Source organism: Macadamia integrifolia, chromosome 14 (assembly GCF_013358625.1).
Source record: "Macadamia integrifolia cultivar HAES 741 chromosome 14, SCU_Mint_v3, whole genome shotgun sequence".
NCBI lineage: Eukaryota > Viridiplantae > Streptophyta > Magnoliopsida > Proteales > Proteaceae > Macadamia > Macadamia integrifolia.
Window position 1 is genome coordinate 8,593,050 of NC_056570.1, and position 22,827 is coordinate 8,615,876.

At 38.0% G+C, this 22,827-nt stretch overlaps 1 protein-coding gene and 1 long non-coding RNA gene across 2 annotated transcripts; one reads left to right on the forward strand and one right to left on the reverse strand.

Annotated features, from left to right (window-relative positions):
* Positions 1-792: 792 nt before the first annotated feature.
* On the reverse strand, positions 793-2,663 carry LOC122062171. The gene is made up of 3 exons (XR_006134810.1): positions 2,368-2,663; positions 1,027-1,118; positions 793-951 (listed from the first exon to the last, which is right to left on the reverse strand). It is a non-coding gene; the product is annotated as an uncharacterized LOC122062171 (long non-coding RNA).
* A 4,676-nt stretch (positions 2,664-7,339) lies between these two features.
* LOC122061826 lies at positions 7,340-22,827 on the forward strand. The gene is made up of 4 exons (XM_042625318.1): positions 7,340-7,706; positions 9,288-10,116; positions 20,882-21,048; positions 22,307-22,827. Exons 1-4 carry the CDS (start codon positions 7,492-7,494, stop codon positions 22,512-22,514), a joined length of 1,419 nt encoding a protein of 472 aa, XP_042481252.1. The 5' UTR covers positions 7,340-7,491; the 3' UTR covers positions 22,515-22,827.

Genomic DNA, 22,827 nt, shown 5'->3' on the forward strand with positions numbered 1-22,827 from the left:
TAACTTGACTCATAACGAAACAAATATAACTCAAATCAAGCCCAACTAGAAAGGAAACTAATGAAAATGAAAACTAACTAGTAATCCCGTACTCAATCTTAGAGCCCCCTTTTTAGACCCATAAAAGTGGTCTATTACGCTCAAAACACATGGGATCAAAAGCCTAACATGTATGGAACCCAACCCTAGACTTATTTCTAATAAAACAAGCCTATTTTGGTAATTAATCTGCATCACCACTGGAGTTGGAAATAGAAGTTTTTAAGTAAAAAAATGAAATAACAATAATTATAGTAAAAGAAAATGGAAACATTTTTACAGGAAGAGAGCTAGAGGAAATGGGCAGAGAGATACTGCTAGATAAAGAGGAAGAGAAGAAACAAAGAACTTATTTCAGCCACTAAGAATTTATCCAGAGCTATTTTCACTTTAGAGAAAAACTATTAATATTTCCTTTAATAAAAAAATAGTATAAATGGTATATAGGTTACTCACATCTGCTTCCGAACATGTCCATATTATTTTTTGAAGGAAATTGGAATCTTTTTAGAGTTTATTTGGGACATTACTTATTTAACAAGAAGAGTAACAATCAAGATTGCATATGCTACCATTTATGTAGGATAGCCTAATTTTCTAACAACAGTCAAAATGTCAATCATTATTCATGCTGTCTATTTGCGTTTACTTTTGATGCTGTGGGCATCCAAAGAACTGAAAATGTGGTCTCATTTGGAGGGAAGAAGTAACTTTAAATGTATATATTCAGATGAAAAAGAAAATATGATGCTAGAATGCTCTATACAAGTGACTGAAATACTTTAAAGGGAGAAAATTGCATGCCAAGATTTAAAAGTATAAGAAGTTTGGGTTCCTCTTACATGATAGAAAGCAAGCGAGAAGGTCCAGTTGGATCGTAATTAATAAGCAAAGCCGCCTTCAGTGGTTCTCCTACAAGTTTTCAAGATGCTTATTGGTTTGTTCATAAAAGATAAGTGGTCATCAGGCAATATTCAACTTCCTCACCAGATGAACCAACATTATTAGAAACCCACTTTTCCCAAGTTCTATGTACAAAAGCCCAATCCATCGTTATGGATTGATGGCTTAAGTTTCACCTACACAACAGTAGAAGAACGCTAAATTATTATATAGCTAACATGATTTAAATCAATACAGCAGCAAAATAATGACACCTTTCTGGAGGTCAGCATAAGTGAATTCATTACTCATTGGGAAAGTCCATGAGAAAGCAAAGAAGATCTGTGCAGAAAAATAATTTGGACTATAAAGGCCCACCATTAGGTAGAAGGGGAAATTTTCTAATTCCTCTTTTCGTCATTTTTTTGGGCCTAATTCATGCATAACAGCTAGGAGACCTACTTTAAAACAATGCACTTAAGATTTAGTCCGTCCATTATACTTATGGAACAAGGTAATGAATTGCTTGGCTGCTGGGTTCATTTTTCACCTCGACAGAAAGGAAAAGAATCATACACCCAAAGAATGCAAAAGCAGGAGCAGTAAAATCATACTATACAACTATTAAAGATATAGAGTTGTGTTTGAAAATTAATATAAGCAAAGCCTCATCCCCACATGTGGCTATAAATTTCCAAACGAAAAATATTAGGAGTTGGATCAGCTGTTTAGTATCAGAGTAAAATACAATTTCTTATTTTGTGGGGGGAAAAAAAAAAAAAGAGAACTATCATAAACAAAAGCATATAACTGGCACAAAATCAATGACACTGAATTACAGATAATGGTGGGAGAAAAGAAGCGCAAACATGATCAACATTTTCACTTTTTTTTTTTTTTTTCGTTAGGGAGGAAGGAATCGGGTGAAATTTAATGGAAGTTTATGGCAATCATACTGTGAAAAAAGTGCAGTGAGACATTCCACCCGGTGAGAAACTCAAGAACTATAGGATTTAACTAATTTTTATCATTGCATTGGAGAAAGGGGCTGAAACGTTCTTCTTAACCAACACCAGGAACCAGAATTAAACTAAGAGGGGAAGCAAAAAACCCACAGATCAAAGCAATATTGTAACCATATATAACCCAAATATCTCATAAATTCATTTGCTAGTCAAGAAAATCATTAAATAGGCTTAACTTTGAAGGCAGATAGAAGTTCCAAACATCATATCTAACAACCAAGAAACCTTAATCTCAACACAATTTAAATGTCATCAACTAAAGAAAACAAAAAGGAAAAAAAAAAAAAAAAACAAAACAAAAAATAGGTAGATGCATGAACGAATAACTAACACAGTTAAACGAGTAGCAAACAACAACAAAAAGCTTCCATTAATCACAAACACTGGCACTGATGAACTCTAGGTCTCAAACGCAAAAGACCTTGACAACCGGATGCATTTGAAAGAAGAATCCGCCATTGCAGACAGAAAGAGAGAGCGTAAGAGCACAAGTCCTTGCCTTGTTTTTGCCTTGTTTTTCCAGAATCGTAATGGCTAACTCGACATTTTTTCCGCTCAACTGCCTAACCAGAAACAAATGAACCAGGGTTTTAAGAACAGGAAACGATCCGATTTGAATCGTCCAATCGGTTCCAATAACTCTAGGATCCGCCGCCTGAAAACCCACCGATTCAAGGGGAATCTTGGCATGAATTTTCCGATTGGGGATGACAGAAATCGGGAACGGTCCCGGCCGATTCCCAATCCAATTCTCCGATTTTTTAAGCCTTGAAGTGAACCCTTGGCCTATGTATCAATAGGTAGAGCCAATTCTTAGGCTCCAACAAATCCTGTAGCCTTGTCTGGTCTTCGGCCAGCCTCTACCTTGAGTTTGGTCATTTCCCAAACCCATTTCATGACGGATGCAGATTGTCTCTAGTTGGGGTGGTGGCTACATCGGCTCTCTAGTTTTGTGTCTTGCTGGTCCTCCTCCAACCACCCTTCGACTGGAGAAAACTGAACCCATTCCTAACCACTATTGATAAACTCTTGTGATAAAAATTGTAGGACTTTAGTCTCTCAGCTAGAATCTCCTTACCATCGAGATTTGACCTTGATTAGTATGGGGAATAGCATTTTGGACCTCGTATGATGGGACGTGGGGGGGGGGGTGAGAGTACTTAATAACACAAGAGTTCAATCATAGAGTCAAACATCACCATTGGAGAATCTGTCCAACTAGAGGAAAAAATTATACTAAGATGTGTCTTTCATGGCTTAGCCATAAGTTAACCTTGTAAATGTATAAGAAACTTAAAACTTGTTTTCGATAAACTACCACAAATATGGGTGTTTGATTATGTGGTATGATAAACTTAACACAATCTCGTTAAATGCATTTATTTTTGTCTCCTGAGATATCACACCACCGGGGAATGGACCATATCAGATTTAGAGGTATATGGCTATTCTCCTCGAGGATTAGTCGAGGTGCTAGTAAGCTGGCCCGGACACTTTGGTTTAACAAAAAAAAAAAAGATTTAGAGGTATATCATTTGATTATGGATCATTTTAATGAAATATTCACTTATGAGCCGATTGACCATGATGCTCTTCACAAAATGCTCAGTTCTGTTGACCCAGTGGTTACTGCGGAAATTAATAATCTCTTATGTCTTGAACCAACTGTAGAGGATGTGAGGAAAACCCTCTTTGCCATGACCTCCTTGAAATCACCACACCCTGATGGGCTTCACTAGGCTTTTTCCAAAGGTTCTAGGAGCTTAATAACACTAACCTGCATAACTTTGTCTCTAAATTTTTTAAAACAGGTTATATGCCCAAGGAGATTAATGGTGCCATGATTTGCCTTATTATGAAAATTCCAAATCCATAATCTGTAGATCAGTTTTGCCCCATTAGTTTGTTCAGAGTAACTTTTAAAGTCGTCACAAGAGTTATTGTAGATTGTCTTCATGGAGCTCTTAATCAGATCATATCACCTAATCAATCGGCCCTCATCCCATCAAGGCTTATCTCATACAATATCTTTATGGCACATGAAATATTCCATTACATCAAAAAGAAGACCAAGTATCGAAAGAAATATCTTGCCTTCAAGCTTGATATGAAGAAAGCATACGACCGTCTTGAGTATTTATCAAAAGTATGCTCCTTCGGCTAGTCTTCCACTTCCGTTGGGTTTTTGTAGTGATGGCATGTATCAAAATAGCCAATTACAATATTCTTATCAATGGGGTTGTTCGTGGTTCTATTAATCCATCCTGTGGGATACGACAATAAGATCCTCTATCCCCTGCTATCTTCATATTATGTGCACAAGCCTTAACCTCTGTCATCTCACGAGCAGAGATCTTCACCTCGTTAGAGGTATCAAGGTTTGTAATAGAGAACTTCCTATTTCACACTTAATGCTTGCATATGATTGTCTTTCTCTTTTTCAAAAATGAAATTGTAAGAGGTGTGTAATCTCAAGGTTTATTTGGATCTATATTGTTGTGCAAGTGGGCAATGCATTGACTTGAAAAAATCTAGCTTGACATTTAGCCATAATACTCCAAACATGTTTAAGAGGTGGTTCTCTAGAGTTCTTGAAGTGTCATATGGTGAAGGACCCTCCAAATATCTTGGTCTACGAACAAAGTTTGGAACATCCAAAGCCCAAGTATTCAAGGAAATCAACGACAAAGTTTGTAATTAATTTCAAAATTGGAAGTTTCATCTTCTCTCACATGCGGGTTGTGAAGTGATGGTCAAAGCAATTGCTTTTTCCATGCCCAACTATGCAAGCTCACATTTTAAACTTCCTAAGGCGATCCATAACAATTTCATGATGGCCGCAAACTTCTTTTGGGGTAAATCTGAAAACGAACACAAGATGCATTGGATCTCATGGGCTAGGCTTTGCTGCTCAAAAGAAAAAGGGCGATTGGGATTTAGAGACTCTGCCCTTCTCTCCAAAGTGGCTTGGCACTTATAGAGTCAACCGGAATCAATGTGGGCCCGTTTTATGAAGAGTATATATTTTCCACACTCCAATTTCTTGGATGCTCCTTTAGGTCACCAACCATCATGGGCTTGGCATAGTCTTATTGAAGGTAAAAGTTTTATTGAATGGGCTCCATCAGCATATGGAATGACAAATGGGTTCCCAATTTAAAAGGCTATAAAATCCAATTTCCTAAACTTGAAGGTTGTTCTTTCTCTCTCTAAAGTGGCAGAGCTGGTTGATCAAGAAAATATGGTGTGGAAGCGGACCTCGTCTACTCAATCTTTCATCCCTTGGACGCTCAAGAAATTCTAAAAATCCAACTTAGTCTCTTGCCAATAAATGACTTTCAGATATGGGGTGCAACGAAGAACATAGCCTTTTTGGTGAAATATGCATAACATATGCTATCAAACCAGTCTTTTGAGACCATTCCAGCGAGAGCCTCCACTTCCAATCAGTCATACTGGAGCCATGTTCCTAAGGAGGTTTGAAAGCTCATTTGGACATGCCAAACTCTCCCAAAATTTAGAAATGTCTTGTGGAGGGTGTGTGGCCAAGGCTTGGCCTCAGGAGAAGCTCTCACTCACCGTAAAGTTCCAATTGATCCTTCATGCCAGCATTTGTGGCGCTCCCACATAATCTATTGATCACATTCTTCTCAGTTGTCCATTTGCCCTTGCCGTTTGGTTCGGAAGTTCACTTTCATATGTTGTCCCACAATCGGAGGAGCCTATCTTTTATCGATGGATTAAAGATTGGGGTGCTTTTAATATGGATAGCAAACTTTGTAACAAGGAAGCTATGGGTTTGGCATCTTTCGTAGCTTGGTTCATTTGGATTGCCCGCAACGATTTCATTTTCAATCGGCGGAACTATAGCCCTATTAAAGTTGCATCTGTAGCTCAAAATACCTATATAGAATTTATTCAAGTTGCCAAGTCAAAGAGCCCATCCAATTCATCAAGTACCTGGACCACTACCAACAATATTGTTGCTCCTTGGAGTCCTCCCACTTTAGGCACATTTAAAGTTAATTGTGATGCTTCAAAGCATCCAAACTCTCAAAAATGTGGTCTTGGCTTCTTGGTTTGTGATTACCAAGGCATATGTTAGTTAGAGGTCTGCGAACCCACACAGTTTGGAATCATTCTTACTAGGGAAGCTATGTTGGTTCATAATGCTCTCCTCCACTATATTGGAGAATGCTGTGACAAGGTTCAGGTGGAGATTGATAATATGGAGCTTGTTATTCTCATTAAAGAAACCTCCAAACCAGCTCCTATAGAAGTTGCTACCATTATCCAGGATATGCATCACCTTATTACCTAATTATGGAATGTAATGTTTCACATATATGTAGAGAGACTAACAACATTACTGACTCTCTAGTAGGAGGGCCCTGTCGTTTACGTGTCCGACAGTTTGGTCCACTTCCACTCATTGGCTCTAAGAATCATATAATATGAAAGCCTCGGCCATGCCACGTTCCTCGTCTCAATAAATTAATCTTTTAGAAAAAAAAAGAGATGTCACAACACTTTTTCCCACCCCACTTCCGTTAAAGTTGGCACTATCCATGTAAATTAATTTGGTCTCTCTCTATCTCTCTCCCACACACGCACACATATGTGCGCACACAAGCACACGCACACAGACACACACACATAGAATCCCACCTCAGTTCCATTTCCTATTCTCCCATGAAATCCCACATCACCAACTCTAAAAGTTTGTAAGACTTTGGCACTATTCATGTAAAAACTCTTTTTGTGTCTCTCTCCTCTTCTCATTTCCTTTTACTTCTATAAAATTCCATCCCATTTTCATTTATTTTTTCCCACAAAATCCCATTCCGTTAAAAATCACTTTAGACCATGCTTATTTAGAAAAAAGAAAAAGGGGTGGAAACTTTATGTAATGGAGTAAAATGACAAGTAAAGGAAATGATGGCCCCACCCCCGTGCAATCCTAAAAAACCACCCCTTGTTTATGCCCATGTGTTAGGGTTGTCAAATGGTTTTTGATTGGTCCGGTTTAAAATGAATGAGAACAAAACCAAATCATTAAGGAACTTTAGTTTTTGACCGGTACAATTTCAGATTATTTTAACTTATCTTATCAAGTTAATATCAGTTTAAATCAATTTGTATTTGGGCTTAATCTATAAATCCACAATTGAAATCTTACATTTGTAACATGATATAGTTAAAAGATGTACTAGAGACACTTAAAATCATATTCCCCAAGTCAAACAAGTCAACAAAAATAAAGAATTTGATTTGACGTGTTCATTATAATCGGAACAAAATAAATTATAAAAGGAAGATAAATAATATTGAAATCAATGGATAATCACAGTGAAGATAACTAATGTTGAAATAACAAAATTAACTTGACTATCAAACCATTTATTGTGAATCAATTCCCAATCCATAACCTCATATTCATCTCGAACAAAGATTGTTCAAACCCTCCCCTCCTAATCTAGTGAGAGATTCAATCCAATCTGATTTTGTTATGGAAAGTCTCTCTACCTCTTGCTGAAAGAGAGAGATGAAGGGTTCCGATGGTTACAGTACCAATTCGAACCCCAAGCTCATTGAGGATGAGCAGAAGAGATGCAGAGCCGTCGAAGATCGAATTCGAAGCTTACCTCTCTCGAAGATTACGAATTCCTGCAAGCGAACTTTACTTAGACTGGTGAACTCCGAGCTCGAGTTCCTCTCTCGTCTATCTTCTAATTCTCCTAATTTCGCCGGTCCAATTTGGTAAGAATACCAAAAGCACTGTTTTTCTCCCCTACCCTTTTCTTTTCTTTTGCAGTTTTCATGGATGTTAGGCTTGAAGCTCCTCGAAATGATTCTCTGACTCTCTCTCTCTCTCTCTCCATATTTATACTCAGTTCTGGTAATGCTAATGAACCATAAGAATGTGACCCCATAACAGAACACAGAGTAGATGTTGGAAGATTTCGAAACGCTGAACCGACAATTTACTACCAAACCATATTGCTTGAATGAATTCCCAATGAAAATAATAGCTGCAGAGGCATTTCAGTGTCTTCTTTTTCTTCACCACACCCCCCCCCCCCCCAACAAAAAAAAAAGGAGAAATGGTGTGAACTGGCAGTAACCTGGTAGAAGATGGTATGTGGAATGTCATCTTTACATTGATTGAGGATTCGAAATCTATCCATTCTTTATTGCTATGATGGAAGAATGACATGATGAATGAGCTACTTAGTGATCAGTTTAAAGACATAAGCAAGGGTCATTACAGGTTTCTATGTGCTTGCAGTTGCTGGAACATAGTTCGTTTCCATCTGTGGATCAATGTCAATAGTTAATGTGTTGCCAAGTCAGTTAAGTTACTCAACATTTGGCTTTATAGGGAATTGTTTGGGTTTCTGCTGACCATTGTGCAGAATCTATGTGGATAAGCAGTGTGCAATGAGAGAATTGCTGAGCAATTCCTAGTTACACAAGTGCTTTCATAACTGTTAAGAATGTTAGTCTAAGACTGTTTGATGTTAAGTAGAATTGAAAGTTTAATGACCATTATGAACCATTTTTACTGTTATGCCTGCCATTATTAATGTAACCGTTTTTATGTTACATGGTTCCAGGGGTGAAGTGGGGGGGGGGTTGTAGGAATCTATCGATTGGCTGGTGATATGTTATAGGTTGGCATCGTGGGGTAGTGAAGTCTAGCAGTCTGGTATTGATTGAGTATGCAACTTGTATACCTTCTTATCTTTCCTTTTCCTTCTCCCCCTGTTACGAGCTTCATTTAGTTTAAACTGTATGTATAGTCTTCTTAAACAATTTTATCTGTTTATATATTTTTGTTTCCAATAAAAAACAAATAAATAAGAAGTTCATATATTAAAATGTAATAACATTATCTTAATGATATCCAATTACGTTTGTCAAGCAAACTATGAAATATAATACTTTAAGAATAAAATATCATAAAATCATGGAAAGTGAACGGACCCAACTATGACAGCCAATAATGACCAAGCCAACCATAAGGCTGACCTATCATCGAGACCTTGGACCCTGCATTAGCAATGATTTGCAGTTAAAACTTGTATGTTTGAAGTTTCTAATTATAATTCATTTTCTATTTTCCTTTTGTTCTTGTTTATTACGAATGACTATTTGTTCTTTCTCAAAATTTTATTGGAATAACCTGGAAAAGGATGTGCACTATGCCCATGAAACTTAGTACTTCATCCATGCCCCTTGGATTGAACTTGGAGATTCATAAATCCAGTCTCCTTTCGGGTTTGACATTCTCTGATATTGCTCTAAATGTTGACCTTTCATCTTCTACTGTATTTGCAGTGTGAACATTGGGTACCTCGAGTCAGTTGTTCACATCCTTCAACAGACATTTATAACTGGAGTGTCACGTGTATGCAAGCCTATTCCTCTGACCTCTGGAAATGGGGAGAAAAAGTGTTTTCCTTCGAAGGGTGTCCATGTTGATATAGTGTGTACCATTGATAGTAACCCAGTCTGGTTCGTTGTGTCAGATCGGAACCCGAAGTACATTTCATGGTCTGGATCTCACAAGAATAAGGGCTTAAGAATGCGCATAGAGCAGGTTGTTGAAGCGGCTCACTCATCTCTGACACTAAAACCATCCTCAATTATTCTGTTCTTTGCCAATGGACTTGACAAGGTTCTTTCTCTGAAGGTTGGAGATGAATTTGGGGCATCTGAGTTTGGGAAAGAGTTTTTTATTTTTGACTCTGATATTACTGAGGAGTTAGAGGGTGATTGGGTCAAGTTACATGCAAGATCGTTCCGAGGGGCAAGCATTTTCCAAATAAAGATTGATGCTTTCATGGACACTGTTTCCAGCTCAGAGCCTGGGCTGAAAGACCCACTTCGGGGAACTGCTACACTGGAGCTGCCTAAATATCGAAGTAATTTGGTTCCTGGTGATGCATTCTGTTCTTTAATATCAAGAATAAAATTGATCTCGTTGGACACCGATTCTGCCACACCAGAGGCTTTATTGGGTGAAGAACTCGTAAATTTTGATACAACAGCTTTGGTTGCTCTTGTATCTGGAATTAGCAATGATGATACAGACAAACTACTTGCAACACCAGAAAGTGAGTTAACGAAGCGATTTAAGAGCAATACTGAGTTTGTGATTGCACAGGTAAAATGGCTAGTCTGACACTCTTGCTTATTTTGATCTTTGAGGATATTAGTCATGAATTCACTTAAAATTGTTGTTGTGCCTGTTCTTTTACTCTCTCTCTCTCTCTTTTATTTTATTTATTTATTTATTTATTTTTATGGATATTTACTAAAGGTGTAGGATGTTGGGCATATGATGATGGCTATAGATTTTTGGAAGTTTTAGGGGTTTTTGTTCACAAATTTTTTGTTCTCTTTGAAACCACTATAAAAACTTGAAAACATCGTTGTCATGTCAATGACCACCGTGATGCCTTGGATGGCAAGATCGTCAGGTTTTGGCTCTATGCACCTTGGAACATGTGGTGATGCCTTGACTACTATGCTTGAAAATGCCTTGTTGGGTTGCATTGTCAGGGATGGCCATAAGTCAGGTTCAAGCATTGGTTTTCTTGCTCTCAACTGAACTCCATTGAACTGTCGACCATCTATATATCCATTGTAGGGATGTAAAGAGAGAGCCAGAAATCAGGATTTGATCCAAATTCATATCCTTTTATTTGGATATGTGTCTAGAATAATTATATGCCAGATTTGGATTTGGATAGTTTCTGATATCAGATAATTAACAGATGCAAATTTGGATACTGATTTCTTTCATCCCTGCCCTTCCTTCCTTCCCCTCCCTACCAAAAAAAAAATAAAATAAATAACATAGAAAATAAAGAAAGGAAAGCAAAAATTGCGATATTTGATATATCAGTTTGAAAAGGAGTTTTACAAATCCTATTATATTTATTATTAAATTACTAAATGTTCTATTGTTAATGTGGGCAATATCATTTATCATTATATAGGTGTGGCTCTCAGCATAAATTGTGCCCATAATCTATTTCCAGCACGATGGAGCTTATTGCCACTTGGCAGGTGCTATTAACACCTCGACCAATGGACATGGTCTTGCTCCATGATTATATCTAATATGCTATCACAGGTTTTACCAAAAGAAAAAAAAATAAAAAAAGGAAAAACATGAAAAAAAAGAAAAAAAAAAAAAAGAAAAAAAGAAAAAAAGAAAAAAAAAAGTTATCATGGGTTATTTTCTGTATTGTCCAACTTGACCACATGCTAATTTTGGGATTCAAAATCTGTTTGAAAAGTCAATTATGTTTGAAGAATTTGGACTTTTAAAGATACAAGGGGGAGAGCCCCTATACATGCCAGACCTGTTAGAGATGTTAGAGATTATGCTCTAAGGGTAGTTTGAGAACTAGTTATGTTACTAATCATGTTATATTGTAATTCTTATTTTTCCCTTTTTACCTCCCTAGGGAGGCTTATGTAATTACTTGTAATCTATTAGTGAAGTAATATATATATATGTGTGTGTGTGTGTGTGTGTGTGTGTGTGTGTGTGTGTGTGTGTGTGTTAGAGAGGCAATACCCTCAACACACATTGATGAAGAATTGAGGCTGAACTGGGTTGATCCTTCGGGCAACCTCAACCGAGACGAACCGGGTCCGATTGGATTTTTGGGATCAGTAGAATATTTTAGGAGTTACTTTATTTAGGAAATATTAAGTTATTTTATTTGGGAATATTTGTAATCTTTTATTTTGGGTAGTTGTTAGTTAAGTAGGGAGTTACCAATTTGAGTTTATTTTATTTCTAATTTCCTTAGTTAGAATTTAGGAAGTAATTAGAGGTTGCTAATTTCAGTCTTAGATTTTTATTAGGCAAATTTTAATTTCAATTTATTATATAAAGGCATGTAACCCAAGTAATTAAACAAATTTTGAATAATGAGTTGAATTGAAGGTTTTTAGTGCCGGATGTGGTGCAAGACGTGTGACCCCTTTCCCTCCCTATTCTTCTCTTCTCCCCTGCAACTCTGAGTTCACTAAGGTATTTCTTCCCTTTCTCTACAAGCCCTCCATCACACATTCTACCATTATTCCTCTTCTCCTTCAACCCTATCATTTTCTTCTTCTTCTCTCTTTTTCCATTGGTTAATCACAATGCTTGCATTCTAACTTGGTATTAGAGCACAAGATCTTGGTTTGAGAGTCGGATTACAAGTTTCCCACTTCTATTTCCTTTCTTTGGAACCTTAGGTTACAAAGGAGTTCCAAGGAAGAAATCCTTATGTGAAAAACTTGAAGAACTTATGGGTTGAGCTTGAAGGAAGGTTAAATCAAACCCAAAAGGAGTGTTTATGTGAAGAACTAGAAGATTGAAGCTGTTTGGAGTTCACAACAACAAAACCAAGGATTATAATGACTACTACCAGCTCCTTTTTGGGATTCCTCTTTCTCTCTCATTCAGCTACCATTGGAGGTGAGGTATACACCAGTTGGATCACTCAAGGCCTCCCTACCAAGCCTCTAAGCCCTCGGTCCTAGGAGGATTGAGTTGTGAGCTCACAACTCATTTTCTGCAGGTTTGAAGGTATCGCCTCCCCTATTTTTTTTCCTTTTTGCTTCCAAACTGCATTTTGTATGGATTCTGGCCATGTTGGCTTGTGAGATTATTGGTTAGGACTCCTGAAGTATTATGTCCTAACTTGTTTCCCTTAAAGTGTGCCTTGATTTGGATTTTCTTCCGCATCATGTGTTTACTTCTTGATGGGTTTATCTCTGAGTATCTGGGAAGGAAAATTTGGGTAGAGTGTGTACTCTCCATCTTGTGTGTGACTCCTCTACAATATGTCTGAAGACAGTAGACTTGGAGCCCTCTTTGGAGATGTTTCAACCAGTGTATTGAGTAGTGCTGCTCGTCCTACTCCTATGGCTTTTGATAACCCAGATTCTCAAATTTCTATTGTGAAGTTGATTAACACCAACTATTTGGATTGGGCTCATTCTGTGAAGCTTTCCTTGCGGAGTAGGGGAAAGTTAGGGTATCAAGAACCATTGAGGCTCCTAACCCAAGTGACCCATCATATCCAAAATGGGAGACTGAAAACTCCACTATTATGACTTGGTTGATATTCTCTATGAAACATGAGATTAGAAGTAGGTTTATGAGGAAAGAGACTGCACAGGACATTTGGGACAGTGTCACGAAAACTTGACTTTGTGGGTGACTCGGCTAAGGTTTATCAACTACTCTAAAAGGTAATTACCATGAAACAGGGGGATATGACTATTTATGAATACTACAACACTGTCATTAGCCTCTGGGAAGAGTATGATCACTATAGGGACCTCCAATTGTCCAATCCTGAAGATGAAGCTAAGGTTTATCAAACACTTAAAAAGGAGCGTGTTCTTATCTTGCGTGGTGGTTTGAATTCAGAGTATGAGCCAATCCGGATACAAATCTTGGGCCGGTCTCCTCTTCTATCCCTTGATGAAGTGTGTAGCTATCTGTAGAGTGAGGAAACTAGGCGGGTGGCCATGGAACCTGCACCCCCTCTTGAGTGGTTAGCTCTTACTACTAGCTCAGAGATTGGCGTGGTGGTGGCAGAGGTCAAGGGCCACCTCGTGGAGATGATAGATGATGTGATCATTGTGGCCCCTGGTATGAGTGATGGATTACGTGGTGGTCGTAGAGGGGGAGCTAGAGCCCACAGTGTTCAAACTGAGACTGATACCACAGGGTCTACTCCTAGCATACTGACAAAGCATAGTACCCTTACTAAGGAGGATATTGCAGCATTCCGTAGGGTCATGTCACAACTGGGGGGGCTCATCATCATCTTTTTCACTTACAGTGTTAGATTCCTCAACTTCAGCCTTGTAGGTTTCCTCATCTATTCCTTCCACAACTCTATCTTGGGTTATTGATTCTGGTGCTACGGATCACATGACTGGTACGTCCCATTATTATGATACCTACTCTATTTGTTCTGGTAGAGATAAGGTCAGGGTAACTGATGGCTCCCTTTCCTCCATTTCTAGTAAGAGTAGCATTCTTGTTACTTCCTCCATTTCACTTGATTCTGTTCTTCATGTTCCTAACCTTGTCACTAATCTTTTATCTGTGAGTCACCTAACAAAATCCTTAGCCTATTGTGTCATTGTTTTTCTTTCTCATTGTCTCTTTCAGGATTTGGTGACGAAGAGGATTTTTGGCAGTGGGTGTGAAGAGAAAGGGCTCTACTTACGTGAACCTCAATCACCTTTTTTAGCTATAGCTCAGTCCTATGTGTGTGGACGTACTAACAACAGTTCTATGGATTCCGTGATGTTGTGGCACTAATGTTTAGGATATCCCTATTTTGTTATTATGAAAAAACAATTGCCTCATTTACTTCTTTTCCTGGTTCCAATGTCTTTCATTGTGAACCATATATTTTTGCCAAACATTGTCGTTCTTCTTATCCTTATCACGGTAATAGATCTACTGTTCCTTTTCACATTATGTACTTTGATGTTTAGGGGCCTTCTATTACTACCTTTTTACTTGGTTATTGCTACCTTCTTTAATTTGTTAATGATTTCTCCCATGCTACTTGGACTGATTTGATAAAGCATAAGAGTGATGTGTATGACGCCTTTAAAAATTTTTATCATATGATATGTATACAGTTTGTCACCAAGATTAAAGTTTTTCGTTCTGACAAAGGGGAGTATATGTTTGGTGGTTTTCAGGACTTTTTTTTACGGATAACGACATTATTCAGCAGTTAGCTTGTGTTGACACACCCTAACAAAATGGGGTAGTTGAGAGGAAAAATCTCCATGCATGACATACTAACAGCAGTTCTGTGGATTTTGTAATGTTGTGGCACCAACATTTAGGACATTTCTCTTTTGTTATTACGAAGAAACAATTATCTCATTTATCTACTTCTTTTCCTAGTTCCCATGTCTTTTATTGTGAACTATATATTTTTGCCAAACATTGTTATTCTTCTTATTCTTATCATGGTAATAGATCTACTATTCCTTCTCACATTATACACTCTGATGTTTAGGGGCCTTCTACTACTACCTCTTTACTTGGTTATTGCTGCTTTGTTTTATTTGTTGATGATTTTCTCATGCTACTTGGATTATTCTGATGAAGCATAAGAGTGATGTATATGATGCCTTAAAGTTTTTTTATCATATGATATGTACACAGTTTGACACCAAGATTAAAAATTTTTGTTCTAACAAAGGGGGGGTATATATATGGTGGCCTTCAGGATTTTTTTATGGATATGACATTATCCATCAGCTAGCTTGTGTTAACATACCCCCAACAAAATGGGGTAGCTGGGAGGAAAAATCTCCATTTGATGAAAGTTAGTAGGAGTCTTCTCTTTGGCATACATGTTCCTAAAACCTTTTGGTCTGATGCTCTCTTTGCTATTACTTTTTTAGTTAACCGTATGCCAATAAAACTTCTTGGTTCTTGGACACTTTGTCTCATCAGTCTTCTTCTTTCTCTCTTCCCTCCCAAAGTGTTTGGGTGTATCTGTTATGTCCATATTAATAAATCTTCTCGGACTAAACTAGACCCCAAGGCTCTTAAATGTATCTTTCTTGGCTATTTCTCCACTACCAAAGGTTACAAGTACTATTATCCTTCTTCCAGGCAAAGACTGCTCTCTAAAGATGTCACCTTCCTTGAGTTTGCGCCTTTTTTTGCACCCCATTAGCATCTTTTTCAGGGGGAGAATAATGGGAGTGAAAAGGCTACTGATAAAATCCCTTTTCTTTCCCCCTTGCCTATTTCCCCTTTTATGGTTGACAGTAGGAAACACAAAGAGGTGGATATTATTGATGTTAGTGATCATTCACGAGGTGGTTCAGGTTCTGGTAATGGCAAGTGGATATTGTGTACACAAGGTGCAGCAAGAAGACCTACCAAGAGCCTTATTTGAATCCAAATCCTGAGATCCACCTTCCTCAGTCAAGTAATATCCCTTCTCCTTCATCTGAGTTAGATCTTCTCATTGCTATTAGGAAGGGAAAGAGAGCTTGTACTAATCCTATATCCCAATTTGTTTCCTATGACTCTCTCTCTCCTATAGGTGTTGCCTTTATTATTGCTCTCTCCTCTGTTTTTATTCCCAAGAATGTTTCTGAAGTTATGTCATACCCTAGAAGTGGAAGCAAGCCATGACTGAGGAAATAATGGCCCTCGAAAAAAATTATGCATGGAAATTAGTTGATCTTCCTAGGGGGAGAATTCCAATTGGATGCAAGTGGATTTACATAATCAAGTACCGGTCAGATGGTACTATTGAGATATTTAAGGCAAGGCTGGTGGCAAAATGATACAGTCAGGTGTATAGGATTGACTATCACGAGACATTTTCTCATGTGGCTCAACATAACTCCATAAGGTTCTGTTATCTGTGGCAACAAATAAAGGTTGGCCATTATATCAATTGGACGTGAAGAATGCCTTCTTACATGGTGATTTAGAAGAGGTGTATATGTAAACTCGTCCCGGCTTTAAGTTCCTTTCAGCTGCAGGAAAGGTGTGTCCATAGTTTAAGATATCGGTACATATCGTATTGTATTAGCCGATACTGATACGATACATGGAATCTTTTAAATCCTTTTGTATCGATATATATCCTATGGTACATACCGATACGCACTGATACACAATCGATACACACCGATACACCGATACTTTATGGAAAATAAAAAATCGAGGTGAAATGTACGTTTCGGTATGTAACGGTGCCTATCGATACAGTGTGCTATGGTCATATAATGGCCAAGATCAATAATTTTTCAGAAAAACATGATTTTTTGAGGGGTTTTTATTCCAAAGTTGTTGCTAGCCATTTTTTCTCTCTAACTAAAGTGGAAATCAAGGTTGGGAATAAGGATTTTACATTTATGGGACAACTACAAACTTTAGATTCTTAGTGTGATACTCTCAATTTAGTGTTTATGCATAATCATGATATATATAGTTTTTTTTTTTAACTATTTTTTATGCATAATCATGATATATATAGTTTTTTTTTTTAACTATTTTTTATGCAAAAGTGTATAAAAAGTGTTTCCTATCCATTTATGTGTATATCTTTAATGTATCTCTGATATGATCCCCTTTGATACATATCTTAATTTTGGCCGACCAATATGACGACCAATACCGATACGTTAATCCTTGGGTGTGTCTTCTCAAGAAGGCTTTGTATGGTTTTAAACAGTCTCCAAAGGCTTGGTTTGAAAGGTTCAGACAGGCCATTGTAAAGAATGGTTATTCCCAGGTCAGGCTAACCACACTCTATTCACTAATCGAGGTGATGGCACCATCACAATGCTGATTGTTTATGTTGATGACATTGTGGTGACTAGAGATGACAGAGCTGAGATAGCCAATTTGAAGAACTACTTAGCACAACAGTTTGAAATCAAAGACCTGGGACCCCTAAAGTACTTCATGGGGATTGAAGTGTCTAGATCCAAGAAGGGCATAAATATATGCCAAACAAAGTTTGTCATAGACCTATTGAAAGAAACATGAATGTTGGGTTGCAAACCTGTAAGTTCTCCTATTGAGCAGAATCATAAACTTGGGGAAGATTGCGGCCCTTCCCTTGTTGATGCAGGGAGATATCAGAGGTTTGTTAGGAAGATTATTTATTTGTCCTTGACTCGTCCAGATAGTACTTATGTAGTGGGTGTAGTGAGTCAGCTTATGCATATGCTCCCAAGAGTGGACACTTGGATGCTGTCTACTGCATTCTCCGGTACTTGAAAGTCGAAATCCTCTCCAGGGAAAGGACTACTTTATTATGTCAATCATAACCAGATGAGGATAGAAGGCTTTAATGATGCAAATTAGGCTGTTTCTGTTTCTGATAGGAGATCTACATCAGGCTATTGTATATTTGTTGGTGGCAACCTAGTCATATGGAGAAGAAAAAAATAACCTGTGGTGGCTCGATTCAGTGCAGAGGCATAGTTTAGAGTTATGGCTCATGGAGTGTGTGAGTTCCTCTGGTTGGAAGGCTCGTCCAAGAGTTGGGAGGCCCCCCATGAGACTTTATTGTGACAATAAAGCTGCCATAAGTATAGCCCACAATACCCTGTGCAACATAATAGAACAAAACACATAGAAGTAGATTGACACTTCATTAAAGAGAAGATTGATTCTGGTTACATATGTACACCTTTTATGAGGATTGGGGATCAGCTGGCTGATATTTTCACGAAGGGCTTCTTCATCCTCGTTTTAGTACTTTGCTGTCCAAGCTGGGAATGTATAACATTTATTCTCTAGCTTGAGGGAGAGTGTTAGAGATGATAGAGATAATGCTCTAAGGGTAGTTTGGGAACTAGTTATGTCACTAATCTTGTTATATTGTAATTCTTATTTTCCCCTTTTTACCTCCTTAGGTAGGTGTATGTAATTACTTATAATCTATTAGTGAAGTAATATATATGTATTAGAGAGGCAAAATTCTCAACACACATTCTACCATTATTCCTTTTATTCTTTCTCTTATCCTTCAAACATATCCTTTTGTTCTTCTTCTTCTCTCTTTCTCCCTTGGTTAATCACAATCCTTGCATTCTAACTGGACCATATGGTCAAGACGGGCCACTAAATTTAACATGTGGCTTTTCCATAGAATTCACCATCTGTCAGATGATTAGAATGATCAAATCATCCCTCTAAATGGTAGAAATAACTGCCAGCTGAAAACCATGCCCCTTTGATGCTGCAACCACTTTCCCATTAACAATTTTAAATATTTAGATATGTTGGATTCGAATTGGGTACTTAGATGAAATGCCAAATGGCATTAAGTCAGATTTGGGCACTGGTAGTGGTATTTATCTAGGTCAAATTCCTTATATCCGATGAGTCCTGATTTTACTTGGCTCTTGCATTTTGCATTGTTTAGCAAATGCATAAAATTGTTGAAGGTTATATAGCTGGATAGCTAGTGTTGGGAGGGTAATAACTAGGGTTAGCAATACCTAAAATGACCTGCCAACCTGAGACAAACATGACCTCTTAAATTTGTGATGGGGTTCGGTTCAGTTTTGGTTCAATATGTTATGGATGCTAGGCAAAAAAAGGCTGTTCTATGTTGCGCCCATAAAACCCAAAATTGATCGATCTAACCATTTTCCCTTTTTTTGGTGAATAAGAAATTCATTACCAAGGAAGAAGAAAGGGGGAGGGGGGATATACAGCCCCAAAGGGAAAAGAAAAAAAAAACCATAAAAAATGATGCTATATCCTCAAAGAGGGTTGGGGGGGGGGGGGAGGGAAAATAGAGAGGGAAAGGCCCCAAGGAGACAATAAGATTATTTCTAGGAGAGCTAGCAGTTGGGAGGGGGAGATGAGGGAGAGTTTGGAGGAGACCTCGAAGTAGATGGCATTCCAAATCTTGTCAAAAGACCAAGAATTGGAGGTCAAGCTACAAAGGTTGCGCTCCATCCAAATATTTATTACTTTCTATTAGGATGACTTTCCCTTGTTTTTATCATTTTCTTGCCATCATGTCCTTTTTTGTTGTTTTGATTTTTGAGTCTTGCAGGAACGGCGCAACATATCTGCCCCTTCCCAGACCCTGCACTGGCGGGAGCCTCTTGCACGTATTCCCTTTTTCAGGCTTGCAGGAACTTGACCCATTTGTTAAACATATAGTGTTGTCATGTTTTGGGCCAGTGTTTCCTTATCATGTCGTGTCCGTGGGTCAAATCATTTCTTGTTATACTCACATCTTGACACAAACATGAAACTGACACAACACAACCCATTCCCATCCTTAAGTATAACCAGCAATATCTCTGGAGCATTTTGAATCTGTATTTTTGGTGTCACACCATTAGTCTGGTTCACCAGGCATCCATAATTGAGATCCCCAGAGGTATTTCAATGGATGCTAGTAGTCAAGATTAGCGTTGGTTCACTGTTTTTCTTGAATGGGTTCTATCCCAATCAACCTTCTGCCTGAGAGAACACAAACTGAACTTTGGTGGTGATTGTGTTCAGCCTGAGTCCTACTATATTTAGATAGTTCTAACAGGATCGGATTGGTTTATTCAGGTCCCATTGCAGTTGGGCACTCAATTCTTGTTGGCAATCAGGGTCATTTTTTTTTGGGATGGTCAAATTGCTCTTCTAGAGTTTTTATTTATTAATTTTTTTTTTTTTGGGGGTGGGGGGGTGGGGGTGGGGGGGGTGGGGTTGGTGCGCCTATTACCAAGGGACAACTGAGGGTCTGTTATATCAGTTGATTCATCACTATTGGTGGGGGCATGGGGGCTTTGTAGGTTTATTCCTGAGGTGCAAAACGAACTTTTGGAGTGCTTATCCTCTTTGAAAGTCATAAAACAGTACGATTTTATGAAACATTGTCTCTCTCTCTCACACACACACACTCATGATGTATGTGTATAATAGCTTTCTTTGATACTGAAGATATTCCTCATGTTGTCAGTCGGTTGTGTCAAGTTTGACTAAATCCTATCTTAATAATTTGATAGGTGTGTGTGTATATTTAAATAGCTCTAGAGTGTGGCTATTATCAAGGGACAAGTGAGGGCTTGTGTTATCAATTGATTCATCACTATTGGTGGGGGTTTGGGGGCTTTGTAGGTTTATTCTCAAGTTGCAATATGGGTTTTGGAATGCTTATCCTATTTGAAAGTCATAAAACATTATCGAGTGCAATATGGACTTTTGGCTTTTGGGGGCTTTGTATGTTTATTACTGATTCTCTCTCTCTCTCTCTCTCTCTCTCACTCTCACACACACACACACACACACACACACACGATGTATATGTATATTACTTTTTGTAGCTTCTCTGATACTGGGTGTGCCAAGTTTTGACTAAAAGCTAATCCTAATAATTTGATAGGTGAAGTCCGAAATTCAAACTCCAATACTTACGGAACTTGAAGCCGTTATCTCTGGAAAGATATGTATGATATGTAAGACTGTTCATTTGGAGTTCAAGGAGCTTTTATCAATGTGTGGGGGTTCTAATGAGAAGTGGAGAGCTGATCACTTGCTTAAATGCTTACTGTATGTTCCTTTCCAGATTCTTGTTTCTTATATATATATATATATATATATATATATATTTCAATTAGTGACAGTTTTTTATAAAATTTATTTGAATCCAATTTTGTGATATCATGTCACACTTACACTTCTCTGATTATTTTTCAAATTGACAAGATTAAGGCAAGAAAAGCATTACTTTTCCAAATTGCTGACACTAGTTGGTAAAATTGCCCTTTTGTCTCATTTTTCATCGTAACTGGTAAGAGGGATCCCATTGCACTTAAAGGACTATTTTAAATCTCTTACTAGCCAGAAAATGTTAGTTATTATTTGCTCAGTGAGAACAATTTTGAAAACCTGAATGGTTCCTTAGTGGCAAATGGCCAAGTTCATTGAAAAAGAAAAACTCTTACTTTATGAAGAATGTAGAGTTAGTGTGAAGAGTCGGGTAAATTTCAGTTTGCCCATGTGAAGTTTGAGCTAATAAGTGGGATGCATTTCCATTCTCCATAAATTTAAGGTTGTTGCTCTCATAGGTCTTACCAGTTTGAAAAGTTCTCCAAATTACAAAATTCTGTTGGTCGTATTTTAATTCATTCCAAGGGGTTTTGGGTATTAACTTGTTAACTTGGAATTGGCGTCAGAATCAGTCTTCCTTGTTTCCGCCTTCTCTAACTTGTCTCAAGGAACAGACCACTAACCTCAACTCGAAATAAATAAGAGAAAGCAGAACTTTCCAGCACGGTCTGCTTTGATAAGCTGATAAAAACAGCCCAAATATCTGCAATGTGGCAGATTGGATGGGTCCAGATTTTGTTGATGACTAGACCCCAAGGTCCCCTCCTCACATCTATTTCAGCTTTAAAGAGAATTTTCCAACTGACAGAATAAAGCCTTGAAGAGTCAAGACATTGGAACAATGCACAGTTAGTGGTCAGAGTATGGTAAAGCATGCATGGACATACATGGGGTACTGGATTGAATTTGAGTCTAAAATTTGATGCATGGCTAATCCAGAGTCTAGACAATGTCCTCTCTATGCAATGGTCGAAATAGCCACATCATATGCCCATGTGGCACAATAAGCTGGACTTATTAAACCAGGTGGCGAGAATGAAATTTCCATAATAAAATTGAAAGAAGCATTTAGTTTTTCTGAATTTGTGTACTGAGCCTGTGAGTAAATTAGTTGATATGATAATATGAAGGCACTCCATTGAATCCATCATACCATCATTCATGCCTTTCACTCTTAACTGCTCCCAAAACTGTGCAGAGTTGTGCCTGATCATCCTTCAGCACGCATGATGGGCCTTCCAACCACCAGAAAAATCGCATTGAAGAATAAGATTTTATTTGGGACTGGCGATTACTTTCACGCTCCAACTTTGACTGCAAATATGGGATTTGTGAGAGCCATTTCACAGACTGGTATGCCTTTGTCAACAGTTGAGCACAGGCCCCGCGCGTTAACTGGTGATTAGACATGGAATCAACAGGAAGCAGGGACTAGAGCCGTAAGAAGATTACCTTTACAATGTCTCCTTGAGTGTCATTTCTTGAAACATGGACAGGTTGTGCTTTGGGTTACAGTTACCATCGGAAGCAACAGGAAGCAGGAGCTGGAGTTGTAAGAAAAGGTTTGTAAAGAGGGTATACCAAAAGATGTCTTCCATGACTCATTTCATGGAAATATAGAAAAATTATTGTGAGTACATGATCTAATTTGGCACCATAGGTGGAATTCTGGCTTTGCAAATGTTTAATTTGATGAAAGGAATTCCTTTTGGCTCCTAA